General features: G+C 45.0%; 1 protein-coding gene across 1 annotated transcript in view; it reads right to left on the bottom strand.

The window, feature by feature from the left end:
* Nucleotides 1–4,964: 4,964 nt before the first annotated feature.
* Nucleotides 4,965–27,438, bottom strand: part of LOC117733326 (B-cell lymphoma/leukemia 11A-like) — a 34,550-nt gene continuing 12,076 nt past the window's right edge. Inside the window, exon 3 of the mRNA XM_034536891.1 lies at nt 4,965–9,611. Coding sequence (XP_034392782.1) covers nt 7,624–9,611 — 1,988 coding nt within the window. The 3' untranslated portion in view covers nt 4,965–7,623. The remainder of the gene's footprint in view (nt 9,612–27,438) is intronic.

The raw sequence follows: 27,438 nt of genomic DNA, 5'->3' as shown, positions 1-27,438 counted from the left end.
AACTGTCATAACTGACATAGTTTACGATCTATAAATGATGTATTTGCTGAGTTGCTGTCGTGTCCAGCCTTAGCTGACACTGAAATATAGTGGCATAAAGAGGCCTGAGGATGAACTTTGCCTCTTTATTCACAGGACCGTAAACAGGCGCCCTACTGTCTCCCACTGCACACACTGCATACAGCTCACATACACATAGACACACATACAGGTGCACTGAAAAGCACACATAAGTCAGAGAGCACTGATAATATGACCCTGTTTAACTGGTCGTATAAATTCTGCCAGCGGCGTTGCACCTGGAGAACACACACACACACACACATGACGCAAAGATATGACCGTGAGCATACACTAACGCAGTTGTATGCAGATGTATACATCCGCATGTGCAACACGTCCACAAGTAACAAGGCATGACTCGCAAACGTACAGTATTTGGCAGCAGGAGCTGCAAAACGTGGCTTTAACAGTTAGAACATAGTGCCACTCTCGGATCTCCACGCCCCGCGGTTCAAGGTCAGATCAGTGGGTCCCAGGAATCTACTGCCCCTGTCCCGCCCCACCTCCCTCACCCCTTGACCCTCCCCTCTCCTTTAACCACCCATGCTTTGGAATGAGCTTCCCCTGCAGTGTGCCAAAGGAAACCCCTTTGGCGGTAGACCAACTGCATACTGATATTGTAGCTGATGCAGCTGAGATAATGCTGACATGCACAGGGATTAAGTGTTAGTGGACACACTGTACACTTACACTTAAGTATGCAACATATACTTGTGTTATACTGCATATAACACGAGTAATATGCAGTAGAGATTTTAGGAATGTCACAAAGAAAACCAAAGGTCAGTAATAAAGGCAATACCATAAGGCTCATATCTGATTGCGCTCCATGAAACCCAAAGAGTCCACTCAATTATGGTCAGTGCAGTTTTCAAGACATTCCTTCCCCCTCAACCCACAGCCCCTGTCTTTATTTTTCACTCCTGGGTCAAAGTTTTCACCTTATCTGGAAGCCATCAGCAGTACCAGTCCCACCTCTGTGACTCATTTAGTTGAAACTGTTGCACGTCGTTAAAATCCTTCTCTCTAACTCTGAGAAGTAGGAAAAAGGAGAAAAAAAATCTCATCCACGGACGTTTAAAGCAATACTTCACAAGCGAGGTAATCCGGGTCTCTGCCAAGATTTTCACTGCCAGTTACAGCACATATTGTCTAGCGGGCAGACCACGACTCAGATGTTGTGAAGGAGAAGGAGGAGGAGGAGGAGGAAGGGGGATTCTGCTGTGATCCAGTTTACTATTTTGGCTGGGCCTTTCTTCTCGCTGTGTGGTCATGGGGGAGATCGGCGCAGCCAGCAGGCACAGAGGACACTGGCTGGCCACAGCCCGACACAGAAGCCACATGGCCAAAGAAAGAAAGAGAAGGAGACAGAGTTAAGAGAGGGAGAGGTGTAAGGAGAAAGCCAAGCAGAGCTATAGGGTGAGGAATGTGGGTGAGGTTATTCTGGTTTTCTCTTTTATGTTCTCACATTTTCTCACTCTCCTTCCTCGTCTCTTCTATCTCTCCGTTGTGCTTCTCAAACACTCCCTCCTCGCTCTTGCACTTCAACTTCAGCCTGACCAAACTTCAACTTAAACCTCGTCCCTCCATCCATCCCTCTGTCCCTCTTTTCTCCCTTCCCCCTCTCTCTCTCTCTTTTCTCAGACAGACACAGCTACCCTCCTGGACGTTTCCTTTCTGCCGGCCTGCCCCAACAAAGGTGCTCAGTCATGTGAAACCTAATCTCCAGCCCCCCAAAACCTGACCCTTGACCCCTTCAGTCTTCACACAGCCAGAGGGGGAGGGGAGCCGGGGCAGGAAAGGGAGGCTTTTGGGAAAAGGTCACATTCCCGAAGACACTTTTGTGTACACACGTGTATGTGTGTGTGTGTGTGTGTGTATATGTGTGTGTGTGTGTGTGTGTGTGTGTGTGTGTGTGTGTGTGTGTGTGTGTGTGTGTGTGTGTGAGCGTGCGTGCGTGCACCCGATCCATTATGTGGTTTGTGTTCCAGGATCAGCATGTGTGTTTGATTCTGTGTCTGCGTACAAAAGTGCATGAGGGGAAGTTTGCCTGTATACTCCTATGCACTTAACTGCCTTTTAAGTTTTTGTGTGTGTGTGCTTGCCTGTCTGCTGTACAGTAGGTATGAGTGTGTGCATGCATAGGCACAGTCTATGGGCGTATATGCGCATGTTTGGGAGAAAGCACTTTCAGCCCCCAAGCGTTGCTGCCCATAGACAAAACACAGACTTTGTTTTCTAGCCGAGCCAGACCTGCAAGTCTTGTCTGGGCAGAGCTCCTCTACTTCCACCCTGTACTGGCAATCCTCAGATCTTTGTGTGTGTGTGTGTGTGTGTTTGTGTGTGTGTGTGTGTGTGTGTGTGTGTGTGTGTGTGTGTGTGTGTGTGTGTGTGTGTGTGTGTGTGTGTGTGTGGAGCATAGTGTGTGTATATGTGTGAGGCACTGGGTGTCAGCTGTCCTGGGTGATTAGTGCTTTTATATTGTTCCAAGGAGCCCGGACGAGGCCCCCTCTTCACTGCAGCACAGCACAGCTGCAGTCTGCCCCTCCATCGCTGCTCTTCAGCCTTCCTCTACTCACTGACACTCGAGGGACGGGCTCGGGCCCAAGGAAAAAGGAGCCCCGAAACAGGGGCAAAGAACTAGAGGAAGAGGAATGGACAAAGAAACGAAGCATGACAGTATAATGTAGGGAATGAAGAAAATGAAGTTGGGATAGGAGAAAGAGTGATGATCCACTGACAGTTGACACAAGGAGGAGACAGAGGAAGGCAAGGGAATAGAATAGGAATAGGAGAGCAGTCGACAGCCAGAAGTGGCATATTAGGAGGATTAGAGAGTCGATTCAACGCGCCGGCTATACTGGACAGGATTTCCCCAGCTATGCCTGGGAGGCCTCCCCTGCTTTAAACACACAGGCAAGTCAGGACAGAGAGAGAGGTGAAGTAGGGGAAGAAGAGCAAAATAGGGAGGGGGTCGGGAGGGAGGTATCTTATCTTTCCAAGAGTGTTTGTGAACTAGTTTTGATTAACATAATGAACTAATAAATCGTTGCCCTTCAACACACAGCCAGTGTATCCTCCTTAGACTTGCCAGAAATGAGAGTGGCAAAAATATCACTTTTTTTCAACATCTTGTTTTTCGAATGAAAAACACATTTGACGAAGAAACTATTAAAACAGGACTGTGCGCCTTATTTTCGGCTTGACAACCTTCTTGGAAACTCTTTCAATCACCCGATCCCGACTGTTGCGTTTACGAGTTAAGGACATATGTCTACACAAGAAGGAGAAGGGGGGGGGGGGGGGGGCAGGGCCTGGTAGGCAAGGGTCATGAGTCTGCTATGGGAAAAGTATGTCTGCTATGCACGGGGTTGTTTGGTGGCGGGATTTGTGGGCCGGAGCATTGTTGCTCTCTTGACATTGAACTTGGTGGTTCGGAGACAAAGGAGAGGGGGTAACCACCCTCTTAAACATTATAAATGTGTATATGTGCAAGAACACACACAGGCTAAAAATTCCTTGCTCCCAACACCCACCGAGCCACCCCCTCCACTTCCTTGCGACTCTGCTTTATCTTAACTGTCAACACCTGGCCCAAGCAGGAACCTCTCTCTATCTGTGAACTTTAATCTGGCCCTGCTAGGCAAACAGCAGCGGGCTCGGACAAGGAGAGCGATTAGTCTGTCACGTTGCCCTCCAGTGCTTCAGCGGGGAGAGGAGGAAACAGGGAAGGGAAAGGTCGGAAGAAAAGAGAGAGATTGGGACAGAGGAGGACATATAGAGTTAGACACAGCATAATGAAAAAAACATGAAGGAATAAAAAAAAAAGGGCAGTGTGGTCGGGGGTGGGGGGGGGGGGGAAGAAAAAAGAGATGGAGGGAGGGAAGACAGAGAGAGACAGGAGGGGATGGGAGGGTTGCTGGAGATATAACAGGCGCTTCGCTGACCTGACAAGGCCACAGACCAGAGATATGTTGGTGAACTTCCACCCCCTATAATGGGTGATTCAAGCTGAGCCATGCAAACACACCTGGGTGCAAGAGCATTTGTGTGTGTGCTGGTGCTTCTGGATAGTCTTATATAGTGTTGGTTCAGTTAGACATTGAAGATGCAGACCACAAGAAAAAAGACAAATGCAGCCAAATTCAAATATGTATGTAATACTTTTATTTTTTTCAAGACAAAATGGCTGAGTGAAGAGAATAATGCAGACAACAGCTGAGAATAGAGTGGCATCTCCATAACTGAAAAATAACAACAACCAAATATGTAAGTCGAGCAAAAACTCATGAATGTCGTCAATGACCTTTGGTCATCAAACCGAGAAATTAAGCCGTCACAATTCATCAGGAGGGAGAAAAATTAACTGACTTGTTTTGCAGTGACTCTGTTCTGAACAGAGCATGTGTATGTATAGTCATAATAAATAATGTCGACCAATGCCGTAGGCCAACTTCAAGTTCAGTTCAGAACAAATAGCTTGAGAGTAAATACAGAACACAGGATGAATCAGGCTGAAAACTCAAATGTACCTCAAAACCATCAGCAACATGTACCAAACTTCTTTTTTTTCATTCTATGATTTATTTAGAATATGCCTTGCATATGAGATGTACCATATTTAAATTATAAAGCACCATGGTTATTTTGGCAATGAAAAAAGGAATTAAAAATGACAAAAAGAAAAAAAGAGAAAACTGTAGCAAAAAAAAATGTTGGATTGATTGCATATGACGAAAGGTCTTTTTCAAAAACGGTTGGAATGTTATTAGGTGGTACATGTTCAAGGACAGTAAAAAGTTGGCTACCGGAGAAAACCCAACAATAGCCTTGTATTACTGCATATAAATGGCAGGAGAGAAAAATATATAAAACAAACTAAAAAGATATGTACAACCACCTGTTTTTACCTCATTGTGGTCACTCCAGCGGGACTGCCTGAAAAGGCCATTATATGACCTTTCACCCTTGGGGGAACTCCACAACATTTTATTTTTCAAAAACAAACTTATTTTCAAGCATACAAATTATTCACACTATATTATCCTGCCAAATTAAGAAAATATACGGTGGCAGCTTGTTGGGATTTTTTTCACTACAGAAAAAAGGGTACATTGAAACCTTTAAAGAGTACAGGCAAAACAGTTAAAAATACAGGCTCCAACATAAATACTATAAGTGCCTACACTAAGTGAACATTAATTTCAAATACCATTCTAAATACAGGAAAAAAGTAGACCATAAATGTGTTTTGAACATAGGAACTTACATGAGTGTGCATTTTCCTATGTGTTTTAAGTTCTCTCTATATATTCATATATCATAAATCTCTCCCCAATGCAAATGTGTGTTCAACCTGAAGACTTGTGTATAGTAAAGGCAAAAAAGATGAGAGACATGTTCATTACAATTCATTACATAGTGATCAAGTCCCAGATGTCACCAAGACAGAAAAGAGAAACAACAATAAACAATAAAAAAAAAAAAATGTTTTTTTTTCAAATAAGATTCTCCCCTAAAGATATTGAAGTGTTACTTTAATAAATCAACAACACCATTTACTTATCTTTTTAAATCAAATTTGTAGACTTTTTTCCTTTCTGTACTGAGCAGTATATTTCTATAGTCGGTATGAAGCAGGATATTTCTATGGCGGTTCCTGCATTGATACCCCCAAGGGCCAAACTAATGTTTGGTTCCTCGGGAGGAGACATGGCTGGCGACAGTTTCTAGTTCAACTCTTTTTTTTCTTTTTAATGCAAAGCAATGACACCACACTAATCTGTCAGCATAAGAGCAAGTTTTCCCTTGAGCGTCCGACTGTAAACTGGGAAAATTGAACAGTGCATGTAGGTAGTCCCAGATCTGAAATCTGGCCCTCGTTTTATACTCAACCGACTGTACCTCCGATTAGAGAGACAGATACAGAACCCAAGGCAGAGTGACAAGTGCTATATCATTAACAATGACGGGATGGAGATTTTTTTAAATAAAAATAAAATACAACTACCACAATGAGGTCAAGAGTATGTTAACTGAAAAGAACACAATGAAAATGTGACTCTTAAAATCTTGTGTGAAATGGGCAATTTGTGGAATTCCTTTTTCTAAATTCTGATTCTTGACTTTAGATCTTGACTTACATTTGAAATACTTTCCAATGAGTTAATAAAAAAAGATTTCAGATTACTTCAGGGTTTCGAATGCGGTAAAGAGAATAAGCGCTATAAGGACATACACCTTTGAATTGTAGAGACACCTGGTCAACCCACTCCCCACCCCGCTACCCTTACCCTCCAACACCAGCCCAAACCCCCACCCTCACCCAAAATCTGTCTGGCTTAGGACAACTCCAAGTGGCTGCTGGCTACACTGCTGCGTGGCTGACACTGAAGAAACATAATTATGCGCTACTTACAAACAAAAAAACCAGCCAACTCTTAATTTTCAAAGAAAATAAACAATCTGGAAAATTAAGAGCATTACGTTTGGTTAAAACAACTCGTCAGACTACCCTCTCAGTTTGGTACACATGTACCAGAAAACATAAACACCTAAACCAAAACTCTACACACATACTCCTTTTTAGCATGTAACATGCCAGTAAACAGAATCATAATCTGGAGAATAACAATATACACGAGTCAGGCAGATAAATGATTTACCAGAGGTACACATAATCTTTTTTTTTTTTCATTTTTTTTTTTCAGCTGGTTCCTTATGCTCTGCTAAGTCACAAAACGACAGGGTTGTACAGGTGCTTGATGCAAGGACCTGCTTATTTCATATGTGCACAAAAATGTCCTGTAATCTTCTATAGCTGAAACTCCGAGCTTATAGCAAAAAGGAGGATTAACTAATGCAGGTAAAATATCCAAGGCACTCTTTGTTGTCATTTTACACCATATTGTTAATTTCATTGCTGTTTGTCAAAGAAATATTTAATGGCGCTAGTGCCTAGCATTTCATAGGCAGCCCAATTTCTATATGTATATATTTATATATATATCTTATCTCAATCTTGCATGGAAAATCTTTCACAAAGATCAGTTTTAAGTGTGACCCTGCTTTTCTTGATGTTTTGATAATATGACACTGTCCACTATGTTTGAACACAAAACTGTACATGATATGTAAAACAGTATGTACTGTATGCAGCATGGGTTCTCATAATTAACTTTTTTTTTTTCTTTTTTTTTTTTTTACGTTGAAGATACAAAAGTATCAACAGCAACACATGTACAACCAAACCCACCAGCCGACGACAATTTTCTCTCTAAGTAGCCAAAACACACCGAGCATGCCGACCAGTTACAAAAAATACAAAACGTGTAAATTATTGCACAATAGAAAGGCTCAAAATGTTTTGCGTTTGATGCAATAGTATTGCCCAATGATGGATCATGCATTCAGCTTTTTCCAGTCGGGGATGATAACAGGGCTGTACCGTGTACTGGTTTCTAACCCTGTTGTCCTTTCCCCTCACTTATTGGCTAGTTAGCCAGGGTCTTTTTTTAGCCAGGGGAGCTGAGAGAGAGCTGCCAGCATGCTGCTCTTCGCCTACTCAGTCTTAATGTCATTATCCAGAGGGCGGTCGCTGTGCCACTTCTTCATGTGTTTCTCCAGAGTGCTGTATACACTGAAAGGCATGTGGCAGATTTCACATTTGTACACGTCCTTGCCCATCTGTCCGTGGGTCTTCATGTGGCGGGTGAGCTTTGAGCTCTGGGCGCACGCATAGCTGCACAGCTCACACTTGTAGGGCCGCTCCCCAGTGTGACTACGTCGGTGCACTGTCAAGTTGCTGCAGTTTTTGAACACCTTGCCGCAATACTCGCAGGTGTCACTGCGGCGGCCGTCCTTGGAGTTCGGTCTGCCATTCCCACTGCCGCCGTGGGGAGTGCTGGCCCCGCTGCCGGTACCGCTGCGTCCTGAAGTGGCTCGTTCCCCGTCCAGCTCGCCAGGCGGAGTGGAGAAGCGCAAGCTGCCGTTTTCTGACGAGTGCTCAGACGAGGAGGCAAAGGGCGATTGTCTGGAGTCCCCACCTGTAAAGTTGATGAATGGGTCCTTGAGTTGTCGAGAGGCAGCGTAGCCAGCTAGCCACTGGGAGTAGACGTTCTCGGTGTTTGGGATAGTGGGCGTGTGGGGGTCGAGGTCCTTCTCCACCTTGATGCGCTTGGCCAGGGGACTGAGGGAGCCAGGGCTGACCCGTCCCCTCAGCAGCTTCCTGGACAGGCTGTCAGTGGATAGAGGACCCAGGCCATTGACGGCAGTGGTGTTCCCAACTTCTGCTCGGTCTGACTCCAGGGTTGAGTCTTCGTCACCGGGCTCCCGGGACGAGCTCCTGCGGTGTGGGTGCAGGGCCTCGCTGTTCTGGTGGTGGCGGGCCCCTTCAAGCCGCAGGCTGAAACAATAGTCATTCCTTTCCTCCTCTTCTTCGACTCCAGGCTTAGTCTCAATTTCCTCCTCTTCCTCCTCCTCTCCCTCTTCCTCTTCTTCCTCCTCTTCTTCCTCCTCTTCCTCCTCTTCCTCCTCCTCTTCCTCTCCCTCCTCTTCTTCTCCATTTTCAGGCAACGGGCCATTGTTCTCACTCTTGAACTTGGCCACCACTGACTTGAGAGCATCTGTGGCACTGCCTATCAGATCACTGGTGCCAGGTTCGGGAGAGCTTGCAGTCGAGAGGCCGTCATCTGACTTGGCATTAAGCACCGAAGACTTGCTCTGACAGTGTGTCTTCATGTGTCGCTTCAGTTTGCTGGCCTGGGTGCAGGCATGGTTACACAGGTGACATTTGAATGGCTTTTCCCCTGTGTGGCTACGCCGGTGAACGATTAGGTTGCTCTGGAACTTGAAGGTCTTCCCGCAGAATTCGCAAGACTTTGACTTGAGAGGTGTGCCTGGTTGGGTTGCATTGGATACGGGATTGGGGGTGGAGCGTGATCCAGAAGGTGACTGAGAGGTGGAGAGGGGAGGCGTAGCTGAAAATGGAGGCTTTGAACCTGGCTGGAATGGCTGCAGCAGTCGTTGCATAGGGCTCGGCCTGTTAGGGGAGAGTGGCGGGGAAGCCCCAGTGGCATTGCCAGCCAGCTCACGTAGACGTCGAGAGAAGTCCATTGGAGGGGCTTCTAGTGGCACTGAGTTGAGCCTCATCACCCTGTCAAAAGCGCTGGGATGGTGGGTTGCCAGGGCCAGGTCATCAGGGCTGAGGTGGTGGCGCGGTGGCGGGCTGAACAGCGGTGGGGTCCGTGGGTAACGGCCCTCGCGAGGTGTGGATGCTGAATCCCGGCCAGATCCAGAGCCCGGCATCCTCAGGAGGCTGTAAGGACTGCCATCAGCCAAGTGGACAGCATGGAGGGGAGGCTGGGAGGAGGCACAGTCACCCCCCATCCCAGGAGCTGCGGCCACACGGGGGGTGAGGGGGCTGCCGGGTTCGCTCTCCAGATAGATGCGGAAGCCGTGGGCGTTCTGGGCATGTTGGAGCAGGAACCAGGCACTGGTGAAGGGCTGCTTACAGCTGGTGCAGGTGTAACTGCTGGGCTCATCTTTATCTGACAAACAAAGGAACAAGAAGGAACACATTTAAAATTAACCTGACAAAAAATTCAAAACACTTACTGACGAACAACTAATTGTAGAATCATGACTCAATGATGAAAGTGAGTAGCAAAATGTCCTGAGAGAATGCGAGTTCACTCACAGCTATTTTTTCATCTCCGGCACTTTCAAACTAAAACCCCATTACACCACCAATTATTCCTGGCCAAAAAACGACGTAATTAGGGGAAGCTAAAAAAACATATTGGATAAAAAATGTTTTATTTCCACAGATAAATAAATCTTCCCTCTTATTTTTTGATCATTAAGCATGACTGAATCCTAACACACTGTATAATATATAATTTTAAACAAACAACACATTCTGAAATCCTGAACTATAACATACAGTATGTGATAGATTTAATGTGCATTTTAAATTTTTTTTCAAACCAGCATTCATTTCCAATTGGTGTACACTTAACAAGATAATTAATTAAACAATAATGAGATAACTCAGGCAGCAAGTACACAATGTACACAGTTGAGAAGGCATAGGAATATTTCAAACAATAATTAACTATAGCACTTGCACACTGACCGGAGATTTGCCTGACAACGCACGCCTAATCTCGTTAAACACACTCATCTCTCCTCCAATGCCATGTTTACAGAATTAGCAAGGCTAGAGTTGGACATGTATCTGATGCTGCATATTAATGGTGAATACAAATAAGAGGTCACATGTTGATAAATTGTACCAGCGTTTATCACAAGAAAACACACATTCACAGCGAAAAGAAGCGAAGGGAGAAATTGTGTTTGACTGTTTGTGTGTGGGTGGGGAGGCTCCTATAAAAATGCATTTCATGCATTACTTTTCTATTTCGGATATTTCATGCTTTATGGATTTATTTAAATCCTCTCAGGTGAATAGAAAAGGAGAAGAAGGGGAAAGCAGAAGTGAGAGATATGCAAAATAAGAAGCATCCGCCACTTGCAAATGTGCTCCCTCTTTCATCTTTTGGCTTTCTTATCCTTTCTTCTCTTTTTTCTTTTTTCACTGGAGGGCATTTTTCTGAAGTCATTTGCAGACACTGAACCCAAAACCATGGCCATACTCTGCCAGACAGGGAGAACAAGGGAGAGACGAAGATAGGCCACGCATGTGTGTGTGTGTGTGTGTGTGTGTGTGTGTGTGCGTGTGTGCGTGCGTGTGTGTGTGATTGCGACTATAAATGATCCCTAAGATGGTGGATGGACAGTCGTGCATGTTTTAAGCCTACTGTGGCAGAGAGACAAAGGGGTGAAGAAGGGGCAGAAAGAGAAGACGGCTACTGAGCGAAAAGAGGGATGTTGTGGATGAGCAATAGACGGAACAGATTGCTGTTTTGTGGTTCTCCTTTCTATCTCGTGTGTCCACGGCCACCACGGCCCCCTCCGAACAATCTCACTTAAAGACCAGCACACGGCATAAAATGTGCACCCAATCAAACCTCCACGCAAACCTTCTTGACTGAAAAGAGTTGGAAGGGGGTTATACTGGTAAATTATGGATCATTACAATTTGCAAAAATTACAGTTAATTGCTGCCACCTGCAAGGGGCTTTGACCCACTATGGAATTTTTCCATCATAAAAAAGCCATTTGCCCGTACACGTTTTTGCTCCGTCTCTCATAAGCACAAATAAACTGTGCCCATTACATTGGCTTTGGCCATATGTATGTTGCCTATGATTATGTGTGTGTTTTTATGGCTTTAAATAGAAAGCCCCATATCTCTCGTAAAACATTTGCAATAACCTGGCCTCTGCTGTTCGCTTTGCTTTGATTTGCAGCCTATACACACTTCCACATCCCCGTCTTAATGTGTGAGCAGAGAGTGCATATGCATGAGGTTGAAAATAGATGAAATGTTCTGTTATTGTGAAGGACGAGAGAGGGAGATTGGGGGGTTGGCTCGAAAGTCGTCCTCTCCACCGAGACATAGTTTGTCAGAGGAAAGAAAGCACTGAGGGATCATGGAAGTGAAGGAAGGAGGCAGGGAAAAAGGAAGGGAGAGAAGTGTGGCGTGAAGGGGACATTCCTAATGACAACCCACCACATTTCTGAAGGACACCAGAGCCACAACACTTCAAAGCTTGTAGTTAATCCATTTTCTTGTGTATCAGAAACAGCATGTCTTGTGCTATGCAATCATGGGCCATCTATGGACATTTGACAAACTGTGCTCATGCCACAAGCAGTGACAATAATTGTTATTCCCATCCAGGCAGTGGACGCATTGATGGGCATCAACAAGCCAAAGCAAAGCATGCCAAGATTCACAACAATGGCAGAGAGGATGTCTAAATAACCCCACAACTGTCCTTGACAGATGTAGTGGAAGGGATGGAAGGACGGGTTTTAAAAAGGAGAAAAGGGCATTCTGACAAGGCATCTGACGGCCTTTTTCTTTTTGCAAGTAAGAAGAGGAGAGAACTGTGCGAGGGAGAAAGGATGATCTTATAAACGAGTCTGTCCTCTAATGGAATAAAGGAGAGCTCCCTCTCACTCTGACCGTCTGTTTCTCTCCTTCCATTAACTCTAAGTCTGTAGAGAGCAGGAGAGCTCGGGCTAATGCTGGATCTCCAGGTCCCTTTGAAATAGGATCAGCAGAGAGGAGAAACCACACTGACAACCCCTTAGCTACCATTTCATGGCAGGGGCTGAAAGAGGGGACTTTGGGGGAGAGAAGACAGAAAGCATATATGAGAAGTGAGAGATGGCAGGAGGATCAGGAGCAGAAAAAAGTAGAGGAACAATAATCACGAAAAAGAAAAATATAAGAACTAAAGAGGCAGAGCACAGAGGAGAGACGCAGAGCAGTCGAAGGAAAAGAGAGGGGCGTTAACAACTCCTTCAAAGCCATTTCAGAATGTTGCAACACAAAGCTTGTGTCTAACAGACCCAGTGCACTGATATCAGGAAGAGAATAGGATCCAGGGCTCGTGCAAATGCAAAAGACAACGGTCACAAGGGCAGTGGGGAAATGATGGCACTGTAATCAGCGGATATTGGTCGCCTGCGCGGCTGACACCATGTTCACACCACCGTCCCAGACAGCAGTGTTGACCAGACAAAGCAATACCCACAAGCAGTCTAGGAGGCTGAGGCATCATGTATACTTCCCTCATGCAGAGTGCTCTATTGTTAGTGACCCAACCCCCAAACCCAGTCTCACACGCACTCTCTCAATCACCACATACACACACGGAGGAACCATATCCCCAACGGCCAAAACACAGCCACAATCGCAAACAAACAAAACAACAGACGCCAAGACAACAATGACCTTGACCCAGTATTAGCAGGTTAAAGACTTGCTCCCTTCATCTTTCAATCAAACCCAACGCCCATCGACTGTCCCTACTCTCTCAAACTTTCCAGCCATACATCCAAAAAGCTTGCAGACTTTGGCTTGACCTCCGTTTTATTAAGTTTTGTCCTTGACCAAGACTCACAGGCCGTCCTGGTGTGACCACGCAGCTCTCACTGATATTGGTCATTTAGCTAATGGAGGAACAAGCTAACAGGATTAGCTCACAGGCCTTCCAAAAGGAGAAAGAGGAAGGGGAAGGCACAGAAACGGGAGACACTCGGGACACAGCATATCTCCGCCATTTCCCAAAGCTATCAGCCTCCTGGGGCTCTAGAGCACTCACACACACCTGAAAAGTGATTATGCTAATAGCGGGTCTTTGCCAATATTCATAAGTGTTTATAGGTGTAGGAGTGAGTGCCTTGGGAAGATGGAGGGTTGTCAATACAGTGCCTCTTAAGAGTGCCTCAGCCGTAACTGGCGTTAATGTGATTACTACTCTGTTTATGTCATTAGGGTATTCACAGTCACAGATTGGACAGGGGTGAAGGGGGAAGCAGCAGAGGACAGGTTTAGGAAGACGGTGGGGAACTTGTGGAGGCTCCACAAGGCACACATTAGAGCCGTTCTTTAGTGTCCTGCTTTTTCTTAATCCAGTCTGTTGTACATGACTTTCACCTGACTTGAAGGTCTGAGTGGAAAAGGATTGAACTATAATCACTCGTCGCCAGGGGCTTTAGAGTGTGAGAGCAGCTTTACTTCATTGCATTCATTGGTGTCTCATACATGTTATCACCCGAAGATGTTTTATCAGTCTCTGCATCCGTTTGTGAAAATACCTAATAGAGCAGCTGGCTGGCCTTGACCTTCCTCTTTACTTCTCTACCTCTCTCTGTTTGTCTGTGTTTCCCTGCCACACACACACACACACACACACACACACACACACACACACACACACACACACACACACACACACACCACACACACCAGGGCTCATACACTCACTTCTTTGTCCTGGGCCAGACTCGTTGTGGTGTGCTTAGCCACTGGCCACAGACAAAAGGCTTGTTTGACCAACACTTGTTCCTGAGACAAAGCCGGATGCAGGAAATACGGTTTACTAAACAGAAAGCCAGCCAGGGAATAGAACAGGCCCGAATCGCAACCTTTTACAATTGTGATGTGGACCAGGGGCCTGCGATGCTGCCTGGTGTTGGAGTCACACATGACACGGTTGGGAGAAGCAGACCACATCACCACTACACACACATCACACACATAGAGAAGTGAAAAAAAGGAGACGTAGAGAGAGAGGCAGTGTGAAGAAGAAAGAATGGAGAGCGAAGGGAGCGGTAGACTGGGACAAGAAAAGTCTAGCTGGCATGAACAAGCAAGGGGGGAAGCATATCATCAGATCTGTGTGTGCGTGTGTGTGTGTGTGTGTGTGTGTGCTGGGTATGTCAGTGTGTTTTTCATGTGTGTGTGCTTTTGCATGCGTGTAAGTTTCTAATGGACATGCATGCTCATTGGCGAGTATGACCACATTTCTGTATGCACGTAGTTGTGTGTGCTTGTGTGTGTGTGTGTGTGTGTGTGTGTGTGTGTGTGTGTGTGTGCGTGTGTGTGTGTGGATATTAGTATGTAACACACTTGCTACAATTATTTCAAAATTAGCATCGCTCTACCCTGTCTGTTTCCCTGCGTAACCCTACTCCCTTTCATCCATGCTCGGTTGAACTGCATTTGAACTGACCATCCACCCACCCATCCATCCGTCCGTGCGTCTGTGTCTCTATCCCTCCATATATCCATCCATTCCAGCTAAGCTCAGCTGGACGGCTTCGTGCTTGGGTGCGGCTCGGTCCGGCAGACCTTATAATAGCCTGGTCCAGCCATGCCTCTGATGCAGATCATTATTTGCTCTCTGCTTACCAGAGACGGTGGGAGGCCGCACGCTGTTGTTTCTCATCCTAGCTCTAATGGTACAGTGAAAAGACCTCTGGGCTTCTAAGCTTAACCAGTCTAATTAAATGGACCATCGCTTATGTAAGCATCCGCAGAGATTATTTATTGAGTTGGGATCCGCTTCACAGGATCAAACCGCCGTCAACAAAAGCCAACGCTCAACGGAGTAGGTATTAAATAAAGGAGTGGAATCAAAGAAACTGCAAACTGCAAAGTGTCAGTTTAAGCACACATATCCAGGTACATAAGAAGACTTAATCAAGCAGGAGTATTTTTGGACTCGGGCAATATCCCAGATGGGCAAGAAGTCTCACAGCACTTCAGAGGGGAAATGTGAAAAGTGTTCTGTCAAAGAAAAGACATGTCTCAATAAACTACAGCTTAAGGCGAGGAGGGTAGAGTAAAATAGGCTAATGAAGAAAATAACAGAATAAAACAGAATTCAATAGAATACAATTTGCTCACCAGAGAACAGACTTTTTTTGTCTTCTTTACTTTCAAATACAGGCTGCAACATTCACATGAGAGCATCTGCTGTCTTTCCTTACAAGCTTCATCCCTGTTTGAAGTGTACAGACAAGAAAGCCCTCCGTAAGACATGAGGCCAGCCGCCTGAGCTTCACTATCTCTGCATAGCTCAGCTTTTGACAGGCCGGCGTCCCTGCAGAAAGGATGGAGGGGGACCAGGGAGGTCGACTGGCTGCACATTTCTGCATAAATCTCCAGATAGATAGCATCAAGAGAGCAGAAACAGCGTAGGGAGGCAGGCAGCATCAGTGGATGATAAGGCCCCCGGGGCAAGGCATTCGACACTGTCAAAAGTGTTTCGTCTCCGGCTATTGGACGAGTGGAGCGCGTTATGAGCCTGCATACCATTTGGTATGGACGCAATTTGGCTTCACCAGAGCATACAAGGCCCTGTATCGGACCTCGCCTCCTTTCCCCCACTCCAGTCTTATTCACAGACATGTGTCCAGGGAGCTGGACAGAACGACACAAACACTGCATGGAAAAGGACTTTGAAGAAGTGAAGACATTACAGTCACATTACGATACAGCTCCGACCATCAACAGCTTTACTGGTGAATATGCTGAGCAAGAAATCATGTACGCTAACATGTCAGTGGCTGTTATATTGTCACAAAAAACTAACAACTACAACATACTGTATGTCAAAGCAAACCGTAATGTGACTGGCACTTAATAGGACAATCATTAAATACCAAGTTAAGAATTCAAAAATGTCGACAGCACAAAAACTGCACTGTCATCATAAGACTGATGTGTCAGGAATGTCATATTTAAGCCCCCTGACACCAACACACAATAACCTTGTGTAAGGAGCAAATGTACAATAGTCTTGTTTTATCTTTGTTGTTGTTTCATTTTTGTTCTAACTGTGAGTCCACATTTATATGATGCCAAAGAACGAGAATGTATTGCTTTTTTTATAGACTTCATTTATTCTACATAGCATCAGCAGGTCGCAGCACCCTTGGATCAAGTATGGAGGAACTATCTTCCGCCTCCCCTCTCTCTTAGTCTAAACACGACTGAACTTTTTGGCAAGTGAAGTGTGACTCTCTAATATGTTAAGAACAAAAGAAAATGTCTGTCCACACCACTTATACAAAAACTGAATATCTTCTATGACCGTAGATTTGTGACATTTAGCCCATATCATGTTTGTGTTTCTGTCATTTTGTCCACCTTCTGTGTGCTTTACCCCCATATTCAGGCCACAAGTGGACTTACTGCCATAAATCATATGCAAAAGAGTATGGGTGCAACAACATGTTGGGGATGAACAAAAATGAAGTGAGGAAGTGAGTAAAGAAAAGTTCAACAGGAAGAGTGGGCAGTGGCTTTGCCTGATCTACAGGCACAGACCTGCAGTCAGGGTATCTCTGCGCTCATGGAAGTCCGGACACACACACACACACTCAAACACACACACACACACACACTGAGTGTGTCTGGCCTGAGTAAACACTTCAGCCTGTCTGGAGGATAGAGCCATTCCCTCTCCCTCTCTCTCCCTCTCTCTCTCTCTTCGTCCCTCATGCAGCCTGCATGCTCCCTTGTTACTCCTCCTTCTATCACGCTATTTCCTTAACACGCTGATGACAGCACTGAGAGAGGTTAAAGTGGGTCTTTCACAATCACACACACACACAAATACACACTGACCCCCATACACACGAACACAGTTTCTCCTTCACATTTTTTCCATTTCCTCTGAAATAACGACACAAATAGTTTCTCCAAATCGTTGTTTCCCTGAGCTGACAGTCACACTACCTTAACACCTGTGCCACGATACGCCTCTCATCTTCTCCACCCACTCATTTAGTGACGGGCAGAAAATCCGTTAGGCCAGTGTGTACAAGTATTTTCTTTTTCTCCTCCTGCCTTTGCCTGAGGTGCTCCGAGACTGTAAATAATATTTCCAGAGAAAGTGAGACACAGAGCGAAAGGAAAAATAGAGCGGGCAAAACAGAGAGAGAGACACTCCATCATTACCGTAATCTCTGTGGGACGGAGCTGGAGGTGGAATGGATTGAGGGCCTTTTATTAAGGTTTGGGGTTTGGAATGCACCTGGATCACCACTAAAACACCACATTGTCAAGTGGAAGTAGGGAACTGTTAAGAAACAGTGTTGACCTCAGTTGTTTGTTCCTGAACTCGCTCCAAGAAGCCCCGGAAGCTCTAAAGCATGGGCCATCATTTAGATGCTAGTGAACAAGGGCTGTTTTAAACATGCAGTTATTTTTCACCCTGCCCTACCACCTCAGGGTGAGAGGACCAGGGCATGTGAGCTTGGGCCAACCATAGCAGTTCGTTATGCATACGAGCCTCAAGGCATTGTGGAGGGACATGGCACTTTAAAACAAGAGGGCCAGTGTGTTGGAGTGTCCCGTGGCCCGGAGCAGTGGAGGCTGAGGGTTTAACACGCGTCCCATCTGCTGTGTGTGACTGTGCACACGGTGGTCGAGTGGTTATGGGAGCATCAATAGCCGGACTCTTTAGATCGAGGGGTATCTCAGGGTCAGCTGTAGCTCGCAAATCCAATTTCCTAAGATACAGAGAAGTGGGAAGTCGAGAGAGATATGCTTGTATATGCGGTGACCGCAGATCTGGCTTAGATGAAAACTGATTGTATCACAAGTTCAGCATTTTTTTTTTTTGATGTTGGTACAGTATCACAAGTTAAATTCATTGTAATGTCATAAAAAGTAAGGTCTAAGACATGATGTTCCCTGGTCCTGTAATAAGGACACATCCACTAACAGTGAGACCGCAATGTCCCCACCATCATCCATTCATCCAACCCTACATTCCCCGTCCCATTATTAATTCATCGAGGAGAAAACATTGCTGGGCCACTTCTCAACCCAGACACTTGCCAAATCCTAATTAAAATTGCAAAATGGCCTCCTGTTCAGCCCTAATTCAGTCCCTTCAAGACATTCTGACAGAAGCAGGAAGTGGTCAGATATCCAAAGTGACCTACAAATGTTTGTAGGTCACTTTATTTTCCTCTACTCGGTGCTAGAGGTTGACTAAAACTTTTAGGACTAAACTAGAGGCACGATACCAACCAGGGGCAGGACCTTTAAGACATGTTGGTTTGCTCCAAACAAATGGGTCAAAGTTGGATTGCACACTACAGGGCACAATAATCTCTCCAAAATGACACAAAAATGGACTGTACCATCAGAGAAAAGACTGTAGGCTTAGAACAGGGTGAATTCAGCCAGTTAATACCTACATGTCACGTTTACCATCAATAACAGTTTGTAAGATGAATGAGCCATGTGCTTGGCAACGGCAGGCCACGCTCCACACAATTCTTCATCTCCGAGGCTCCCTGTACCAGATTCCAGCCTACTAATTGAAGACATGTGCTCTGATCAGCCGCCATAGCAACTAAGACAGGCGGGTAAAATGGTGGACAATAGGACCCATTGCGGCCCAGAAAGTTAACACCCTTAGCCGTATTCCTGAGAATCTGCATTTATATAAATGATACGTTTAACCTTGTGGCACTCTAATAATAATTTATAATCATGTTTAACAAGGCTACGTGTAACTTCTCAGTTACATGTCGTGCACGCCCACACCGTCACCGGCCTGTTAAAAATACAGCCTGTGGACTCTTCCGCTTATTCTCCCTAGAGGTGTGTCAGGAACATGCATAGGTCCAAGCAGTAGCGAGCGTGATATTAATTAAGGTAGCCAACCTGTAGGTTCCTTTGTGCCCAGCTGTAGAGCATAAATCAGGCTTTTAACGAGGCTAGGGCCCTAAGATCTCAAACCGTGCTGGAATGCTACCTGCACAGCCATGCCAAAAATCTGTCTGGGTCTAGGGCTCCTATAGATCACAATGTTTATAAGGGGGACTATAGCGATCTACCCTGGGGAGGGAAGGAAGGAGGGAGGGCGGAGCAGAGGAGCAGAAAAGGAGGGTGGCAAAAGGGGGGGGGGCAAGAACTATTTATATTGGGTCATCAGGTTTAAGTAAACATGTGTGGTGTTGCTGTGTAAAGGTGCAAGTATGCATGTGTGTTGTACGCACGCACACGTGCTGCACCACGAAAAATGCTCTTGTTTTTACGAGGACTGTTTATAATTGGAAAAGGTAACCAAGGAAAAATGATGAGACAAGCTCGGAAGAGACAGAAAGACAAAGACTTAAGACGGAGAAGGGGGACGTCAGTAACGGGTACAAAAGCAACAGGCAAAGGGCCGTCAGCAAAAAACGGGAATTCCCTTTCTTTCCCCCTAGACGTACATTATCTTAGAGAAACGTTAAAATGAGCTTTTAGACTTTGGAAAGAGTTGATGAACAGGATACGTGAAGAAAGCCTGTGTGCCTTTGGTGACAGAAGGATTTATTCACAGACAGCTGCAGAAGAGAACACACATATGTAAAGACGGACTGACTGACTGACTGACTGAATGGCAGACTGAGTCCACCTTCAAGCCATTGTTTCTGCACAGAAAAGGTCCATGAACTCAGACATTCCACAACAGGTAGGGGCAAGACATACTTACACACAGCCAGTACGCAGGCATGATGCAAGTACACACACACACTCACTAGAGCATATCATGTAGCCACACAAAGAGGTCAGAGCTCTTGCTCAGGCAATGTGTTAAACTGTACTGTAGTCCATTGTCACATTTAATAGTATAGCAGCGCTTTACAATGCAACACTGAAGTCCTGGAAAGTGTACCAGCCAACCAGCCGTATATAAATAAGTCTGTGTGGAAGTGTGGAAATGTTGATTAATGGCTGATCAGGGGATGGGTAAAGCTGGTTTCTCTGGCTGCGTTCTGCAGCACAACCTGAGATTTATGGAACAGATGTTTGTGCCATTGCTTCTCTAACAGACTATAAAACTTAATTTACAGAAGGCAACAGTGCCTCAATATATGACATCTCCAACATGCAAACATTTTGCCGCGCCAATGCAAATATCTGCTCCAAATCATTCTTAATTAACAAACGGCTTTCATTATAGGATATCATATTGCATTCCTGCAGTATTTCTCTGTTTTTTCTTTCCCCTACATATTTTTCTTTCTCTCTCTCGTGTCACTTGTACAATGACAGAGCCCGGACAGGATTGTAACTCCACTGCCGGCCAACGTGAACTCAGGTTTTCAAGATCCACCCTGTCATTTTGAGAGTAGCTGACAACCTCTGGCCGGCTCTCGCAGAGGTTGTGGGGGCATCGACCCCGTCAGACTGCTCGTGTTGCATTCCGAGAAATGAACTTTGTCGGCTTGTGCAAGGTCAAACTGTAAAGACCCTATATGCCCATTCCATAAATGTCCAGCTGATATGCTGTCGGCCTGCAGACCCCGGGAGGAGAGCACTTTACAGATGACCCAATGGCTATCTTGTGCACTTTTTCTACAACAGTAAGGATGTGTATAGACATAAAAAGATATGTTTGCTCATAAAACACATGACCTTTATTGCTCTCATCCGGTTTCATCACCTTTGCAGTACACAGAGGGGTATCTGATGAAAGGAGGAATTAAGAGCAGTGAAAGAACAGGGATATTATCTGAAGAGGAAGGGTGCAGTTGAAGGGTGTCAAGAACGGCGTAAAAAGCTGTAGAGTGGAGAAGAAGGGAAAAACAAAAGAGTGGTGGACAGCTTTACACTGCAGCACCCCATTCTAGATTACATTAGTGGCAGCTGCTTCCTTTGTGTGGTTTTATGGCCTGGCCCCAAGAAAAAGCTGCTAAAATTTCATTTAATCTGCTGCAGAAACTCAAGTGTCTGTCAGCCACTCAAACAAGGGGGCCTAAAAGCACCATGCTCTCAGATAACTGAGGCAAAATAACGCTAATAATATCTCTGTCCGTGGCCATACAGGCAGACATTTTGTGTAACCAAAGAGGGTTTGACTGTGCCTGGGAAACTGGCCCGCTCTCCAAGTCCAGGGGCAGGCCTTTAATGGCGGGTGAGGGAGCTAGACAACGTCCCCCTTCTTCCCTCCTTCTCTCCCCTCTTTATCTCCACCTCCTGTTCATCCGTCCAAGTCATTAGCTTATGTTAATCACTAAAACTAGCAAGAGTGACCCCCAATTTCATTTAGTATGCCACTATACTTAACAGCAGATGACGACGCAGCTGCTACAACTGATTTATTAAGGTGAACTAATTGTACGACTGGGCCTATATCTTGTGCTAATTTGTATCAGTTGCCCACACTCTCCAACTTGAAATCCAATCATTATATATTTTATTGAAATACGTATCTTAATTCAAAATCAGATTTTGCAACACTCTTTTTACTTACTTCTTTGCCTTACTGCATGATGTTCAAATGTGCTTTGCACCCTACACCCTCTGGATGAAGGCTTGCCGAATCACTTTTGCTAAAAACCTATATCTAACCTATATAAAGTGACCTAAAGTGTACTATAAACTATAATTAAACAAGCCTCAAACAAAATTGGCTAAAAGTAGAAATGCCAGCAGTATCATTTACAAGCAAATGTATCTCAATATTCTGCTCTGCAGAAAAAAGACTAAATTTTGCTGGCCGTGTCGGCCGGACGCAGTAATGGAGCTTTGACAGCAGTTGTAACTGACAGAGAGCAGAGGTACAGGCAGCGGTTAAGGGCAGCTTCCTTCCAGGGCTTTGGGTTCACAAAGCGGTGTGTCCACGTACGTCCACGGGCATTTTAGTCAGATAAACTGCCATGTGATGCCACTTCTCTAGCTTAAGTCATTAAGAAAAGGAAGAGGAGGAGGAGATGCAGGGGCCCCTTTCCTTCGACTTCTCAGATAATAAGATGGCAGGAGTGATGATAACTAAAGGGGTGAGGGAGGAAGAGGGAACTGAGAGGAGCCAGGAACTGGCCAAAGCACCAAGCGGAGATATCGAGGCAGGGAGGTGTTTGTCCGGACCAGATATCTGAATGGGTCAAATCACAGGAAGGAAAGTAAGCTTGTGACTCTTTATCCCACAGGAGCAGGTCTCACTTGCATACTGCTCATCCTCTCAGGTTTGGCTTAGGCTTAAGAGACTGCCACCAGTGTGTGAGGATAATGACAATGAAGTATGGCTAACACATAAATGGGAGCAGTTGTCAAACACCTTTCTCCTATTCGAGCAAGACAGGCAGGTTTTTCCCTTCAATGTCAAATCAACAAAAGTCTTAAGTTAGTGTGATGTAATGCGATTTGTTTTATGCTACTGATTGATTACGCTGAAGAGAAAACATTTAGGGAGGTGGTGGGAGCGCTACATGTTATTAGTGCTCCACCCCTGGTTAGACTAGATTCACTGCTAACTCAAAGGGGCTATGAGGGATAGAATCGCTTCTGTGACAAAAGTTACCTAGACAAAATGATTAATACACTCATATCTGTACTGGCTGCAGCCAGCAGCCAATTAGCTTAGCATGAAGACTGGGGAAAGAGTGAGTCGTGTCTCGGCAACCTTACACTGACAACAGGACTCCAGGCTAGCCGTTTCCCACACTTAAAGTGTATACGCTAAGCTACGCTAGTTGGCTGCTGGCTGCAGCTTCATATTTAAACTTTGAGTGGTATCCCATCTAACTCTCAAAAAAGAAAGAAAACAAGTATATTTCCCAAATTGTACAAGTATGTCTTTAATCTCCTGCTTCCTCTATTGAGGCTGGTCAGATTGAAGTGCTGGAAGTTCAAAGTGAAATCAAATAGGGCATATAGCGTGCAAAGCAATTGAGCTGATTGTAACTTAAATTGCTTGGGAGAGGCTATAAAAAAAGAGCACTTTCAACAATTTAATAAACAAGCTGGCTCAGAAAAACATATGCTAATTTCTGGTCACCCTTACCTTTTCCATGTAAAACAGTGTTTACAAAAGGCAACTATCAGGATAAAGAAAGAAAAAGTCAAAGGAATAGCAACACAGAAGTACAAATGAGTACTAATGAAGACATGGAAAGCTGTAAAGGGGGTGGAGGGGGAGAGATGGGTGAAGGCAAATTAACCTTTTTAATTGGAGAGTGGTAGTCCTCTTTGGACCCTGCAGTTGGATCCAGAGTGCTGACAGATGATGAGAGGGAAATGGCAGGCCTATTACAGGCAATCTGGCCCTGCGACTTGGCAGACCACAGCAGTACCAGAGCCTGGGGAGAACAGGGCATGTCCAGCATGGAAAGCATTCCCTGCCAGACCGCTCACTGGCAGAGAAGGGCTTGCCTCAATAAAAGGTATAAATAGAGAATGATTATCTTGGCACTTTGAACTATGGGGTAAAGGGTTGTCATAAGGGAGTCTGGTTTCTTGTCTGATAACAAAATACTACCTGGTCAAGAAAACGGAAAAGGGCTTCGCTTTAATGAAATTGAGAGAGAACAAGTCAGACAGGTATACGAGAGAGGAGAAGGGCCAGGGCCGGAGGTGTGGGGATGAAGAAATGCACACTGACGAAATTCACACAATCCCTACTCATGCACGCACACATTCTCGAACCGAGTAAGTCTGTCCGGTGTTCATCGAGGACCCGATGCAAGAGAAAGACATCAGAGAGGATAACTTCCTGTCTGTCTGTATGTCTGGATGCAAGAGCCATGTTTATGTCTGGGGATACAAGGAAAACAAACATCAAGGTCAGAGAGGCTGGAGTCCGTCCAAGCGATAGATAGCCTCTTTGGAAACAGGGCTGCAGGCCTGTTTAACATATGGCCCCAGGGGAGACAGCAGCATTTAGACAGAACCCGTAGGTGGGATTTCTGGACCTGTGGGCTCTTTCCAAAGCTGAAGACTTTTCACCTGACATCAGAAAGACACTGATGTACAAATGATGTATCATTTCATAACAGATCGTCAGTGCTTCTTCCTTCATGATCTCCTCACTTGATTTGGACTACGACTTTTTGAAAATCAATCAGGCCAATTTCATGTCATGTTCTCTACAATAAACAACAGCCAACTCATTCATTGTCTCACTGTCCAGCAGACAGTTGATGTAAACATAATCCTGACGCCTTCTCGTAAACGTTGACCCCATTAGAATGACGTCTATTGGACATCTCAACAGTAGGTCACTGAGACAAAGAATCATCCATCCTTACCTCTGTTCTTCCCTTTCCTCTCAATGCTTCTCTTTTTATGTCTAGCTCTCTCTTTTGTCCATCTGTCTTGCATTATGCATTTTGAACAAGGCACAGACAACATAGCAGACCGCACAACATAGCAGACCGCACATATCGTGCACAGGGTGCTGCATGGAGCTGTGTAAGTCCATTAAGTCTCACACTCTCACACATATTTACCAAAGTGCAAATGGCACACTCTGCATCCCACCATCAGCATCCTCTGCATCTCATCCACGAAGTCTTGCTCACAAATGTCTCACTCTCTCCTTCTTTGTATCTGTCTCTGTCCATGAACACACACACTGACACACACACACTAGACACATGGCCGAAGAGAGCAGACTACCATCTGGGAGTAGTGGCCGGCTTTGTCTGGGGGGGTGAAAGCATCAACACGACCCCCCTTTAACACACACACACACATAACCCTTGCAACGGGCCCCATCCAACTGCTCCAAGTGTGAGAGCTCTTCTCGTACAATCTGCACATATACATATGCAAATTAGCAGGGGGGCATTATAAAAACAGCCATCATCACACGCACACACACACATACACACACACACACATAGAAGCAAGATATTTAGTTGGCTTCGGCACCAAAGTAGCCACGCAACAGTTTTGGAAAATAAAAACGTGTTTCTGAGAAATAGAGCAAGAACTGGAGAGCTGGAAGAAAAGAGCACAGAAAAAGAGGAAGATGAAAAAAAGAACCTTCTTTATAAATAACAAATTAATGTGAGCATGTGTGAAATACATGCAAATGGCATTGCATGCATTTACAAGGCGACGCACATAAACACATGCAAACACAGGCACGCAAACATACATTAACCGTGTTTTGCCCCGCAGCATGCATGTGATGCATTTATACATAAAAAGTCACTCAATCAAGATGACACAGGATGCATCACGACTGTGCTTTGATTCAACATCACATGTGGGCAGGAGGCCCTCCAAGACATTAACCATGATGCACCAGACATCAGTTGATCATCATCTATTTGATTTTGGCAGGTTTGGACATGCAGTTTTTTCTATAGGTTGTGGGTATAAAGATGGGTGTTGTTTGAATGACCTCGGGTAGGAGAGGATGCCATAACTTAAAATATAAAGGCAATAGACAATGTTTTTTGCTTTAAATTATCATTATGAAGTAAAGGTTGATTGAACTATGTAATCGTTATAGAATAATGACACCCTCTGCATTTAGATTGGGTGCCACGGAGTCGCAATCTCCCGGGAAAATGAAGGCTAGATTTTCGGGACAAAGACAAAACAGGAAGACCATAGCGCTTTGGTTTTCTATCGGTAGCTATCCCTAGTTACCACAAAAGTATCACTAACAAAATGCAGTGTGACCTGTGTTGTTGATAGTTGTTCTGAGGAAAGCGGTAAGTAACCCGGATGTCTTTTTCTGTTCTCACTTTAACAAATTGATGGTCAATGCATCAGTGTTAACCAAATAACTTTGCTTTAAAGTTTCCTGATTTAGATCAGGTAATATGTGAACAAAGAATGAGTAAAGAAGCCTAGAAATCTGAACAAGCAATGCAAAATGTTGATATTTGACACCTTTTGCGATGCCCAGCCCTAGTTTTTACATTAATTACACGTTTACATTCATAAATGTCAACCAAACCTCAAAGAATCAAAGGAAATAAAAAATATGACGATATTTGATACAAGATGAATCGACGTTTGGCTTTTGTCACGTGTCCATGTGTCATAATCATAAATCCCAAGGCTCTGAGCGAGGACAGAAAAAGAGAGAGAGAGAGAGCGCGAGAGACACCTGCAAGGCGAACTGGAAAGCCGACACCTAATCCACTTCTTTTCTTACATAAACCTCTCTACAACAACCTTTCACACATTTTTTCACACCTTTCTCACCTCAGCAGTTTATGTTCACTTCTGCTTTGGTCGTGATCAGATTTTCTCCCTTTTACTTGATATTGTAACCATGTACATGTCCATAACTGCAAATGTTTAAATCAATCACATAAACAATTTAATTCTAAGACACATGATAGTTAAAGCTTAAAAGGGAACTCAAATTAAGGATTTCGACAATCATGCAGAGATAAACTCTCGGTTACTCGAATTCCTTAGATGTTCATGATGTGTCGGAGCTTTCTGATCTGCCATCTCGAGGCAGGGTTGTGCGTGAGCTGAAAGCATTTGAAGTGAAATGGTGAACAGCCTGCTCGCTAAACTCAAGGGACACATCCGGGTTGTAATTAGGAGAGGATCTGCGTCCATATTTTATGGCGTACAAAGACACAAACACATTCACAGACACGATTTCCATTACTGCCACATGTGTACATATATGATACATGGATCCAAGGGTATTTATTCATGCATGTAAAGTTGACACAAATAGAAGGTTTCTCGCCCACACGGCACAACGGTCCATTATGTACATCTTTCATATCAAATTCTCTCCCCCAGTTTTCACCACTCTCATGTTTGCTGTAATGTTGTCAGTACACAATAGCAGCGGCGGTGTTAAGCTCATGTTGCCCCATCAAGAGGAAAGCACCAACAACAACCAAACACTTTTCCCTCCTCTTCCCACCCTGTTTACGAGCAGATCCATTCGTCTCTCACTTTGTTCCCACGCTCGCCTCGCTTCTTTTTTCTCTCCTTCGCATTGTCCTGTGCCCTCAGGTTAGAGGTTCTCTCTGTTTCCTCCTCTAAAGCTTGGAAAAAAATGAGAGGAGGGCCGGGCAACTGGGCCTGTCCGTCTGCCTCCTATGGCCTGGCTGGCTAACCGGTCTGAACTGGTTCTGACATAGGTGAACCAGAGATGTGTCCTCTTTCGCTGACTGTAGATGGTGGCATTCCATCTACAGTCAGCAGGTACTAGGGAAGCGTGCATGCATGTG

This window comes from Cyclopterus lumpus, chromosome 1, assembly GCF_009769545.1.
Source record: "Cyclopterus lumpus isolate fCycLum1 chromosome 1, fCycLum1.pri, whole genome shotgun sequence".
Classification (NCBI taxonomy): domain Eukaryota; kingdom Metazoa; phylum Chordata; class Actinopteri; order Perciformes; family Cyclopteridae; genus Cyclopterus; species Cyclopterus lumpus.
This window is presented reverse-complemented; position numbering and strand designations above follow the sequence as displayed.